The sequence below is a fragment of the Trachinotus anak genome, unplaced genomic scaffold (assembly GCF_046630095.1).
Source record: "Trachinotus anak isolate AG129_WGS33_773 ecotype Australia unplaced genomic scaffold, CSIRO_AGI_Tana_v1 ptg000003l, whole genome shotgun sequence".
In the NCBI taxonomy this organism is placed as follows: domain Eukaryota; kingdom Metazoa; phylum Chordata; class Actinopteri; order Carangiformes; family Carangidae; genus Trachinotus; species Trachinotus anak.
Window position 1 is genome coordinate 17277937 of NW_027273854.1, and position 12433 is coordinate 17290369.

General features: G+C 45.2%; 2 protein-coding genes across 4 annotated transcripts in view; both read left to right on the plus strand.

The window, feature by feature from the left end:
• Positions 1-12433, plus strand: part of myo15aa (myosin XVAa) — a 52508-nt gene that overhangs the window by 5278 nt on the left and 34797 nt on the right. For all 3 annotated transcript variants that reach the window (XM_071474194.1, XM_071474193.1, XM_071474195.1), the window contains exons 2-5: positions 10233-10315; positions 10783-10846; positions 10945-11054; positions 11403-11477. In XM_071474194.1, coding sequence (XP_071330295.1) covers positions 10233-10315; positions 10783-10846; positions 10945-11054; positions 11403-11477 — 332 coding nt within the window. The remainder of the gene's footprint in view (positions 1-10232; positions 10316-10782; positions 10847-10944; positions 11055-11402; positions 11478-12433) is intronic.
• On the plus strand, positions 2129-10218 carry LOC139618340 (serine/arginine repetitive matrix protein 2-like). Its single transcript, XM_071474196.1, has one exon. It carries the CDS (start codon positions 4051-4053, stop codon positions 9820-9822), a length of 5772 nt encoding a protein of 1923 aa, XP_071330297.1. The 5' UTR covers positions 2129-4050; the 3' UTR covers positions 9823-10218.

Consider the following 12433-nt stretch of genomic DNA (forward strand, 5'->3'; position numbering starts at 1 on the left):
CAGTCTGTTGGTCCACTATGTTGGTCCAGAGTGAAATATCTCAACAACTATTTGGTGGATTGTCATGAAATTTGGTGATCCCCTGACTTTTCTTCTTCTAGCCCCATCATTGTTTGCTCTCACCAAAACAAATGACATTCCCATCAGTTTCATCTCTACTTTGTGTTTAGTACTTAGTAGCAAATATTAGTATCCTAACACACAAAACTAGGATGGTGAACATGGTTAAACATTATGCTGCATTCATGTGTTCCTTAGATTTTCCTATTTTCCTGAGTTGGGAGGTTGTTGTTCTGACTTTGGTGTGTTCATGTGCTTTTAAGTCAGGACGTGGAAGCAACATGGACGCTACAAAGAAGATGTGCTGTACTTAATTACTGAGAATGTTAAAAGAACACATTGATATCAATAACTTTACTAACTTATCTAGGTCACTCTACATGAACAGCAACTAAGTATTACAACCGAATACCATAACATACATTAAATGTTAGCAAAAACCTGATATGCAGTTCGTGAATTTACACAATGGTTCAACAGTTTCTCAATATCAACCAAACATTTACTTTTGTCTGCCCCTTTATGTTTATATGATGTCAACAACTCAGCGGGTTGTGTACCAAAATGTTTGGGGGGTGGGGTGCTTGTTAGCATTGTCATTGTGAGAATATCAGAATGCTTATGTTATCACTTAGCTCAAAGCACCACTGTCTAAATACAGCCTCACAGAGCTTCCTGTATTTCTGTAAACTACTAGTCTTGTTCAGGATTAGTTGTGTGTATGTGTTTGTGTGTGTGTGTGTGTGTGTGTGTGTGTGTGTGTATTTGTAGCTGTCAGTCTCCAGATAGTCTCTCCAGATGATTCAGTGTTCCTGCATTCATTGATCACATGCAATCTCCATTATGAGACATACCTTCTTGTGTGTGTGTGTGTGTGTGTGTGTGTGTGTGTGTGCGTGCCCACAGTCATTAAATGAGCCTGTTGGCTGTGCTCTGCTCAGGTGATCTCCTTTATTAGTGTCGTGTCGCTGAGTGCGTCTGCTGAAAGCGTGTTGTCAGTGATTGGCACGCAGTTGAAGAGACTCTCCCCTTCATCTCTCACTCACTCGCTCTCCATTGTCCCCCTGTATCACTCTCTCTGCATCCCCCCATCTATCTCCATCTTCATTTTCTTCCTCTACCCATTTTCGCTTTTCTAGCTCTGTCGTTCAATCTCTTTAATTTTCTTCTGTCTTGTCCTTTTATCAGTTCCTGTCAGTGACTCTCTCTCTTTCATCTCAATCAATCCAATTTTTTTTCTGTTCAGCATCTTTTCAGCATTTATGTAATCTGCAGTTCATTCATCAGCACCTCTCTCTTTTCCCTCCTGACCCTTGCCCAGCTCTCTTTCCCCTCCCTTACTCCACCTCCTCGATTTCTGTCATCTGCGCTCTATTCATTACTATTTCACTCAATCAACAGACCACATCAGCCAGACAGCAGGTACATATCACACATATCAGATAGATCTCTTTGTGTGTCTCTTTGCCTGTTTGGCGACCAACAACCTTCACTGTGTGTGCATCTGAGGAGCAGGAAGGAACTTTTGAACTTTCCTCGGTGCCCCATCCTAGTCTACAGTTAGATGATACAGGCAGCTGCTGTTGTTGTTATTGCTGTGCAGCCTGCAGACAGTTAGAGTTTTGTCATGGTCGTTGCCCCTGGGGATATGTGATACAGATTTCTGCACAGATGCTATCTTAGGTCAAGCTTATTAGTGCTTCAAAGTCTAGATAGTGGAAAAGGTGGACCTGTTAACTGCAACTGACATAAGTGATAAAGATCTCTCTGTTTTTTATATGATATAATCTGCTATTTTCATGAAGATCAATGTCTTTAAATGCCTACATTCAATGTCTGAGTGTTTATCTTACAGTTATTAGAAAAAGCTCAAGTTTGTTTTTCTTTGCTTTGCCTTTTGCCTTCTATCTTCCATCTGCCCGTGGTGTCTGGCTGTTAACCCCTGATTCTAGCCCATATGTATAATATATTGGTTGGAGAGCAGGCCAGGGCAGGGTTGACCCTTTGTGATATATTTAGAGCAGCCTGCGATGAATGTTTTATCCATGCTGCGTAGGCAGAACACAGGGCAGGTCTTTAATCATTCATATCTGCCACTGAGATGACCTCCTGGAATATCAGCCCATCATCAAAGAATCAGCATTAGTAGCATCAGCAATGAGCTAACATCACACCATCCCCAATGAACTTACATCAGCATCATCAATCCTGTAATACCATCACACCTCACACCCGCAACTCCATGTCACATCTTTTACTGATGGGGCTGAGATGTATGCAAATGGAATGTATGTGTGTGTTTTCTTTTTAGACAGGCAAGTATAACAAACAGCCACAGTGATGACAACAATAATGACAAGGTTTATATTAATTAAGCGTAATTCCAATGGATCTCGTAGTTGTTAAATGACAGCCATTAATATTAAAATTTAGAAGCATAGTATGAGTGAATTATGCCTAATGGCCTTTATAGGGTCATTAAAAAAACTGAACATTTAGAAGATCTTCGCAGTATCTAGATGAAGAAAATGGCATGAAAAGACTGGTGCTTTTTAATTATTTTTAATCCCTCTAAATCAGCCTCTAATATATAAATTCTGGTGAGTGGTTTTTGATTTATGTGATGACTTAAGTGGAAGGTTGCTGTGAATGAATGAAATGTAACACTGAGTCGTATAACAGTTAAAAATAAACTATAAACTGTATCTTTTAACATCATCACTCTCAGCTGTGATCCCTGCTGCTGCTAGGGGTCTGTGTGTGTATGTGTGTGTGTGTGTTTTGGTTGTGCGTGGCTTCGCCTCTCAGACACAGTTTAGCAACAGCTCAGCCAGTCTGCATTATTCATACAGGAGCGAGCGTGCAGATAGGGTTACCCCGTGGCAGTATAGCTGGGACATTAAGGTGCCTTTTGCAATTATAACCTAAGATGCACTCACTCTGATGCAAATGCACACACACACACACACACAGACATACAATACATATGCTCATATGTGTGTAGACATGTGCTGAGGATATGGGGAGGCCTCAAGCTGAGGCAAACGTGGCAATGGATGAAGTCGCAGTAACCAGAGAGACATGCAGAAGGTTGCAGGAGGTCACAAAGGCAAGCTGACGTGGATGTGGGAGGATACAACCACAAATACAGCACACATACACACTCACTCTCAGACAAAGAAGAGGACACCCCTGAAGGCCAAGACTCGCACCAACGCACACTCATCGGTTCTCCTTGTTGGGGGGACATCCTGCCAAAGTTGGCACGGCGGCCAAGATGAGGATTCACTGCTGGACTCACAGGACGCACTAACAATGGGAGGAACACAAAGGACTACACAGACTCTGTCACTGGGATAGCAGGGTCTTTTATTCAATGTACGACCCCGGGCAGTTACTTACAAATCTATGAAGAGGTTCAAGGCTGGGAATTAGAAAAGTTTTTGTTATGGTGGATACTACATTTTTAAGGACGAAGTGAAAAAGTCTAACGGATAATGGATAAAACTGAGGGACACTGTAATCCGTAAGATTATGTTTTTTCATAAAACATTTTAGATTCAATAAGCACCTGCTTTTGAAAATTGAACACTCCCAGACAGGTGTCCACCTCTTTTTACACACACAGAGACAACAGCTCTTTTGCTGAGGATTGAAGACGTACTGTAATGCGAGCAAGCACTGATGGCTGAGATTCCGACTCCATTACTAGATCGTATTTTGAAGGCCTGTGGTTTGTTTTTGTTTCACTGTGCATTATAGAACTGACTTGGGACAGAGTTTGTAATTCTAGGGTGTCACCGGGATGGATCAGAGGGAGGAAAAAGGAGAGAAAACGTAAAAAAGAAATGGGAATGAGAGGATGTTGCTACTACTTGGATTATTTCAAGACTGCATATCAACATTGACATTGATACTGACTTGCATTAGCACATTTTCGAAACTTGTCCTTTCTTATCTTGTTTAGAATGATTTGAGTTAGGAGACAACATGCCACCTAAAAAAGGTGACCCAAAATCAGCTGCAAAGAAAGGCAAGACAGAGGAGCCAAAGAAGGGAGGAAAAGATGATAAGAAAGGGGGGAAAAAGGCAGAGGAGCCACCAGCTAAGGGGAAAGGGAAGGATGATGGGAAGAAGGGAAAGGGAAAGAAACCTGTCAGCGAGTCAGAGGAGGGGTCAGAGGAGGAGGAAGAAGAGGTGAGGAGTGAGGAAGAAGAGGGCGATGAGACCGAGGAGGAAATAGTTACCAAGAAGCCAGCACAGCTGGATAAAGGTAAAGGGAAAGCAGCTTTGAAAGGTGCTTCCAAGGCCATGGCTATGAAGGGCTTTAAACCTCCCCCTAAACAGTCACCAGAGGTGGACCAAGAGAAGGGGAAGCCCCAGGTGAAGAAAGGAATGGGTGCAGTAAACCTGAAAAAGATGAGTGATGTCCACATCAAAGGAGCGTCTAAGGCCATGATGGGCTTTGCTGCAGAAGGACAGAAAAAGAACATAGGTGCAGCAAAAGCACAGAAGACAGCAGATGCCAAGTCTCAACTCAAAGGAGCCTCCAAAGCCCTCACAGGTCTCACAGGAAAAGCATCTCCTTTTAGTTTGGCCTCTAAACAACAGCAACCAGAAAAGGCAAAACCAAAGAGAAACCTTAAAAGCACCTCCCGTCTCTTCCTTCGACTCTCCAAGAAAAAGAAGCCCCCAGCGGATGGTAAACCACTTCTAGGCACCAACAAGCTTTTTTCTGGGTTTGGGGCTAAATCAGCTATCGCTGACAAAAAGCCAGGTCTGTCTGGCTTCAGCATGTTTAATAAAAAAAATGATACTGTCAAAGAAACCACACCTCCTAAAAAGACATTAAATCTGTCCAGCTTAGAGGGGAAGGGAAAAATGGCAACAGAAGCAAAGGGATTGGGAGGGAAGTTCAAAGGCATGTTTGGGAAAAAGAAAGTAGGACCAGAGTTTAAGACTAAAAGTTGGATGTTAGGAAGGATTGCTGCAGCAACTAACTGGCTGACAGGGAGGTTCCTGACTACTAAGGCTCAAGGTCGATTGGGGGCACGAGCAGGAGGACAGGGGCGAAAGCGTCTGTCATTTGCTAACAGGGACACTAGAGGGAGACAGACACATTATTACAATGAGGCCTATGAGTATGATGATGATGAGTATGGATATGAAGAAGATTACCAAGACAGGTGGAGACCGAGAGGCTTCCTGAGACAACCCATGACCTATGACCCATACAGCCCTTATGAAGAGGAAGTGGATTACTATGATGATGAGGAGTGGGAAGATGAATATGGTTACTATGATGATGAGGGCAACTTCTATTACGATGATGAGTTTTACTATGAAGATGACTTGGGTTACCCTTATGGTTATTACGATGATGAGTATGAAGATTACTATGAGGATGAAGGGATGGAGTATTACTATGGTGAAGATGGAATGCTGTATGCACTGGAGCCATATGGTTACTATGGTGATGCCATGTATGGTTTCTATGACTCATATGACCCTGAACTGTATGGAGATTACTTTGACCATAATATGGGTAATGACTATGGGATGTCAGGCCAATATGGCATGATGAGTAGTGGTTATGATGTTGTGTCAGGCTTATATAACAACACAGTGCTGGGATATACAGACCCTGCTGCTATGTACAACCCCTATCAGCAACCTTTCTGTATGGATGCTGGGCTGGATCCAGTTGAGACAGGGCAGCTATATGGACAGGAGCAGCTGTCTTACCCTCTAGCTGAACCATTTTCAGCTGAGCAGTTTAGGGTCCCCAGGCCCCAGGTTAGGCTATTTGGAAAGGACAGACTAGAGGTGGAAACCCTGCCACCTCCTCCTGTTCATTCTCAACCATCCTCCCAAATGTGTCCCTCTCCTTCCCCAGCTCTTGCCCTCAACAATCTGGAAATGATTTCAGATATACAATATGAGCAGCCCTTCCCCACATACCTTCCTTCGCAATCCCATTACTCTACTGTCATGAACCAACAGCAAACCCCAATCCCTCCTATACAAGCCCCCTTGCCAACAGCTATGATCATTCAACAAGAGCACATCCCTTTCCCTCAGCCTACTCACCCTCCTCTCATTGTTTCTCCCAGCTACTTGCCTCCATCTCCCCTACCACCACAACTGGGCCCCCAAGTTTACCAACCATCCCTCCCCCAAGACCCACAAATGTTCCAGATGGGGTATATGTCACCACTGGTCACACCAAAACAGCCACCGATGCCCCCACTGATGCGTTCACCAATGCATTCACCAGTGGCCTCACCTAGGCCAATGCGACGATTGAGTCCCCTTCCATCCCCACAGCTGTCATTGAGGCCAGGATCAGTGAGGGCAATGTCACCTCTTTCACCCCACCTCTCACAACATTTGACCTTCCAAACAGGCATCCAGCCAGACCCCCATCTCTCCCCTCATTTACATAGAAAAGGGCTTACACACCGGGCCTCAGTGGCAGGCCAAAGGCCAACTTCCCCACTTGACAGACGGAGACCAACCAGTCCACCTGCTTCTCCACCACACCACAGGAGAGGGATGCCAGCTAGGGCTCAACCATCCCTGGTAAGAGGGAAGGGGGGAACTGGGTTGCGCAGGGGTCCATCAACTGTCCGACCCCAATCCCCACTTTCTAGCCCCCTAGCTTCACCCCGTGGATCATTGCGGAAGAGAGCAAGCACACCACCTTCCCCAAGACTCTCTTTCAGACAGCATCCCCCTCCAGATGCGATGCCTTTGCCATCTACCAGACCACACTTGTTCAAAGGTAGAAAACAAACATCCAAGATGAGGCATTCCCCCTCTCCTCCCCTACCATCCCCACAAAGACGGAGCCCCCCTCTACCAGAGAGATCTCAGTCTCCCCCCCAAACCTTCCGTCCCACCTCTCCCCATCGTCCTCCTTCTCCTTCCTCATCACGTATCACCAGTCGCAACCTCCCCACCCGGTCCTCTACTCGCAGGCTGAGAGGAAGTGTAGGAAGTAGAAGTCATGTGCCCATGGGGGCTGTAAAACCCTCTCCAGCAAACCCATACTTACAGAGACGCAGTAGACATGGAGCACCTGTCACTCAGCATGTAGCTCCATTCAGGTCCTCTATCCATAGTGGCCCAGCCTCTCCCTCAGGACAGATAGGGGGCATAGCCAGAACACCCATGTTAGCCAGGACAGGGTCCCGGCCTACAGGGTTAAGAGAGTCAAAGCGAATTGGTACTCCCCAAGGAGGCTTCCATAGACCTGTCGGTAGGGGGCAGCCACTAGTCCGTATGCCCAGAAACCAGCCCTCTCTTCAATCTAGGCAGTCATTCAGGGCGCATCCTCCAGGGCCTCCTGTCTCACCACAGCCTTCTTTGAAACAGAGTGGCCCTCTCTCTTCCCAGATATCAGTGCGTAGGTTGCAGAGTAGGCCTCCATCTCCACAACCACTGCAGCATCCATCTCCTCTGCCCTCCCGTTCAGCCTCTCCCATGCACTATCTGTCTCAACCTCCCTCCCCCTTGCCCCACAGGGCTATGAGCTCCCAGAGTCTCGGACCAACATCTTTTCAACCTTCAGCACTTCAGCCCAGTGTTCTTCCTGGCATTCTCCCATCATCTCAGAGTATCACTCAATATGACTACACAATGATGGAACCAGGCCCATCCCCAATGCTTACCAATGCTTTACCAAACCCTCAGGTTGTAGGTCCTCCCTTTCATCCTTCTCCTGGTCCATCTTCCATTCCTTACTCCACCACTGCTTACTCTTCTCCTTTACAGAGACCAACCTCCCCCCAAACACAGCATGGAGTCTATGCTCAAAACCTCCCTCAACCAGCACCCACGTCACCTTATCTAGGACGCACGCTCCAGAACCCTTATCTGCAGAATACCAGTAACACAACATCTTTGCAGAGAAGCACTTCCCCTATACCTGGTGGGCAAGGACAGATATCAGCTGAAGTACAGGTAAGCCAGGAGGTGGGCCCCCATGCCACTTTTGGTTTATCCAGTGCTTTGATGCAGAACTCCCGCCTGCGCAGTGCCTCCTACTCATCTCCTCTACAACGCAATGCCAACCTTTATACAACAGTTCTCTCACCCCCTCAGGCTGAGGCCCCTCATACATCCTCTCTACCCTCCTCCCCACACTTGTCGTCCGCTATGCTTACCTCCCAGCTACGTAATGCTTCCTTTGCCTCACCACTTCAGCGACACCTTTCTCCCATGCCTTCTGCCTCACCTGCTCCTCCTCCCCCTACACCTCAACAAAGGACTATCAGAGGTTCATCCCCACTCTTCTCAGGTGGCCTCCGGACCTCCCAAATCCAGGGATCCATGTTCAGGTTTCCAGGCAGCACTTTGACAATGCCACGCGGCTCTGTTGAGCCTTCAGTTACCACTGATGCAGGAGGTGGTGTTAGTGGTGGTGGGAGGCTGTCACCCTTGATGCTTTCCAATGCCCTACAGAACCCAAGCCTACGACAGGCCACCTATCAACTACCTGATGGCTCATTGGTCACCAGAACTGAACCAACTGAACCTTCCTCAGGTCCATCACCACTATCCTCCCCAATGCTGTCCTCTGCCTTGTTCACTCCCAGTTTGAGACAGGCCACATATCGTTTGCCTGATGGCACTCTTGTAACCAGAACAGAGCCCACACCTGCACCCTCCCCTTCCTCACCTATGCTTTCCTCTGCACTTTTGAACCCCAGTGTACGTAAAGCCACATACCGTCTGCCAGATGGCAGTTTGGTTACAAGAAATGAGCCAGCTGCTGAGCCCGTCACCCCTTCCTCCCCCATGCTCTCCTCAGCTCTTCTCAATGCTAATGTTCGTAAGGCCTCTTATCGACTACCAGATGGTTCAATTCTGACACGTCCAGGAGAGGAAACTCAGAATGCTGAACATGCAATATCATCACCAGGGCTATCTAGTGCCCTTATGAATGCTAACCTGCATAAAGCAAAATTCCAACTCCCAGAAGGATCTTCACTGTTTTCAAGGAACCAAACTCAAGCTTCCTCCTCTGCCTCCTCTGGTCCTGTCCTTTCTGGTGCCTTGCTAAATACCAGCCTCCGGGGGGCCTCCTACAGACTCCCAAACACATCACTATTGAGGCAGCCTGGTTCTGCTGATACCACTGAGCCACGCTCTCTTGACCTTTCCAATGCTCTCCGCAACCAGAACCTGCGCTCTGCCACCTATCGTTTGCCAGATGGAACTCTGATGATGCATTCTCAGGCCTCTTCAGCATCCCAAACACTTGACCTGTCTAATGCTTTATCGAAGAACCCAAACCTTCGTGGGGCAAAGTACCGTCTCCCTGATGGCAATATCATGACACGGCTTGGTGCCCCAAAGACTCCAGAACCTCGCTCGCTTGACCTCTCTGGTGCCCTCCAGAACCCTCACCTAAGAGGGGCCTCTTTCCGCCTCCCCTCCTCATATGCTGTAGTATCACCCCAGGTCCAGGGATCCGGCCCTGAACAGCACTGGGCACATGGCTCTGGAGTTGAAGGATTGGGACTGCAGCAAGATGTGGATGTGTGGGACGCAGAGAGGGTTCTACCTCATGGGACAGTACAGAACCTCAATAAGTGGTCCATGTATAAAGACGGGGAGCTGCTGGACCCCCACAGCTTGATGGGACAGGGACATGTGGGGCATGAACCAGGGGAGTGGAATCTCAGCAGGGAGGGGGAACCACAGGGGAACTGGTTTGACAAGGTAAAAGTTTTTAATGACTCACACTACAAGTAGGCGCAATAGTTAACATTGGGCTCTTTCCTGTAAGACTGTTTAGTGTTTCTTTATGGTATAATCATGCAGTTGCAAGTGTAATGTTAGGGTGAAAACCTGGCACACATGTAGATTTTCAGAAGGGGGACTAATGTAAACTTATTAGGGGATGTGTTGATAGTTTTTGAAAGAGCAGAACATGACTAGGGCACAATGAACAAATAAGATAAACTGTGTAAAATGTTTCTTCAGTGAGGGGCAGGCAAACAGGGGCTGTGGTAAGAATAAACCTTGGAATAGTTAAAAAAGGAGAATCAACACTTGATTGTGAATGAATGGGTGCCTGTATTTATGCATGTATCCATTATCCGATGGCCTATGTACCTGTATCACGTCCTTGTTTCTGAGTGTATGCACTGTATGTGTTTAAGATGTACTCAATCAGAAGCCTGCCCACCATTACTCACCGAGAGCAAAGAGAGGAAGATGGAGTGGAGGATATGACACAGCTAGAGTAAGTAAAAAAAAATCCCACATGAGTTATGTTTGTCTGGGAGAGCCCTACAAGGGGAAAGTGCAACAGTAAAACACACACACACAAAAAAAAGTCAGATCCAAGTACTCCATCAGGATTTGAAGTAATAAACTGCACTCAGTGTATTTCAGTCATATCAGAGTATGGAAACTCAAAAAATGGTACTGCAGTGTGCTCTGTGGGAAATGTGCACCAATAATAATAGATTTAAAGATTCAAAGCCATGACAATTGTGGATTACTTCTGGAAACTGAAAGGTGTTTTGTCTAGTGGTGGGACATGACTAAAGAATGATCAAGGGGATGGGCGAAGTCCTTTTTAACGAAAGGCCAGATGTGAATTCAGTTGGTTTTCTGCTCAAACATGCAGAAAAGGTCAGGGTGGTGGTATGAGTTGTACTGTTCCATAACATCCTTTAGTAACTCTGCATTATTGCCTCTGACCAGGGAGATGCATGAAGGGGCTGTTCTGCTGAACATCAGGAAAAGGTTTGAGAGAGAGCTCATTTATGTAAGTATCTGAACATCAAATCATATAGGTAACTATCTAAACTCAGATCCGATTATTATGAGCTTCTTCTTAATCCCTTAATTTTTTGTTGGCTTCAGACATACATAGGTAGTATTCTGGTGTCTGTGAACCCCTATAAGATGTACAACATCTATGGCACGGACATGGTGCTGCTGTACAAGGGTCATGCTCTGGGAGAGAGCCCTCCGTAAGTCATGTTCACTCTCAAATTGCAGAGACAGTAAACTGAAAACAAACAAACTGAACGCTAGAATTGTCATTACCCTTGTATTTTAAAGCAGAACAGAATATTTCTATTTGTGTGGTTTGTGTGGTTAACTGATATGTTATAAGTAAAGGATGCAGTAAAGAATAGAATGGTGCTGGTAAATAATTAAGTTGGGAAAGGGTAAATAGGAATTTTAGTAAAAACAAAAGACATGAGGATGGAAAGAATGGATCAATAATATTTTGACACAGAGAGTTTGAGGTCATTGCTGTGATCTATTTAAGTATCTGACATCTTTTTGGAACTACTCTTTCTTCTTTTCTTCAGGCATTTGTTTGCCATAGCAAACACTGCTTACTCCAAAATGATGGATGCCAAACACAACCAGGTCATAATAATCAGGTAAGAGGCTGAATCTATAATCTTCATTCACAATAATCACTTTCCGGGCAACGTTAAATCACACATAAAAGTTCACTGAAGTTCATTCTAAATTTTGGTACCACTTAATAATACAGTCCACTTACTGATTCTTACTGGTACTTAAATGTAGGTAAGAAAACAAGGCTGTGGATAACAAGGAGGAAACAAGTGGGTATATTAGAGGGAAGTTGAGGTAATTTACACATATTTTTGTAAATACTGGGTACGTATGTGAGCTACATCCACACTCCAAAGATTTACTTATGTCATATTTGTCTTCTTCTTCACAGCATTATTTGAAATAAACAGGGCTGAAATTTTGCTCCCAGCCAACATAAATAACATCTTTAATATTACACTAAGACCATTATAATTATGATGTCAACTCTTTAGATTACACAGTGAAGTGTCGACTGTTCTTCTCCTTTGACCCTTTAACTACACAACTAGAAAAAGGTTGTTAAGACCATTTTTACTGTTTTGTTTCCCAGTGCTGTACCATGTAGATCTCCACTATTTACAGAAATACTTGGAGTGTAATTTATTTCTCATTTCCTTTCCAAAATACCGAATTGTTTCTCCCTTTTCCACATACTGTTTTCGTCCACTGTAGCTACACTGAAGTATGAGTTGGAGCTGCTTTGTAAATTGTGGGCTTCTAAGGTTTTGTAACGGTTTAACTTTGTTGTACAAAATGTTCACAAGGCTTCTTGGACAGTAAGGTTTCCAACTCCAGCTGGATTAGTGTTTGTAAATTCATGAGTGTCTGTCTGTGGTTTACTGGCCAGCAAACTTAAGACAGAGTCTCTCACAGACAGACCTACTCTATGTCAAAACTCCTCAAGAAGTAACCAGACAAAAGCTTACATTTTGAGACAAAAAATACATTTACATCAAACTCAGATGTAAGCATGAACTCACATACTGTACCTCTA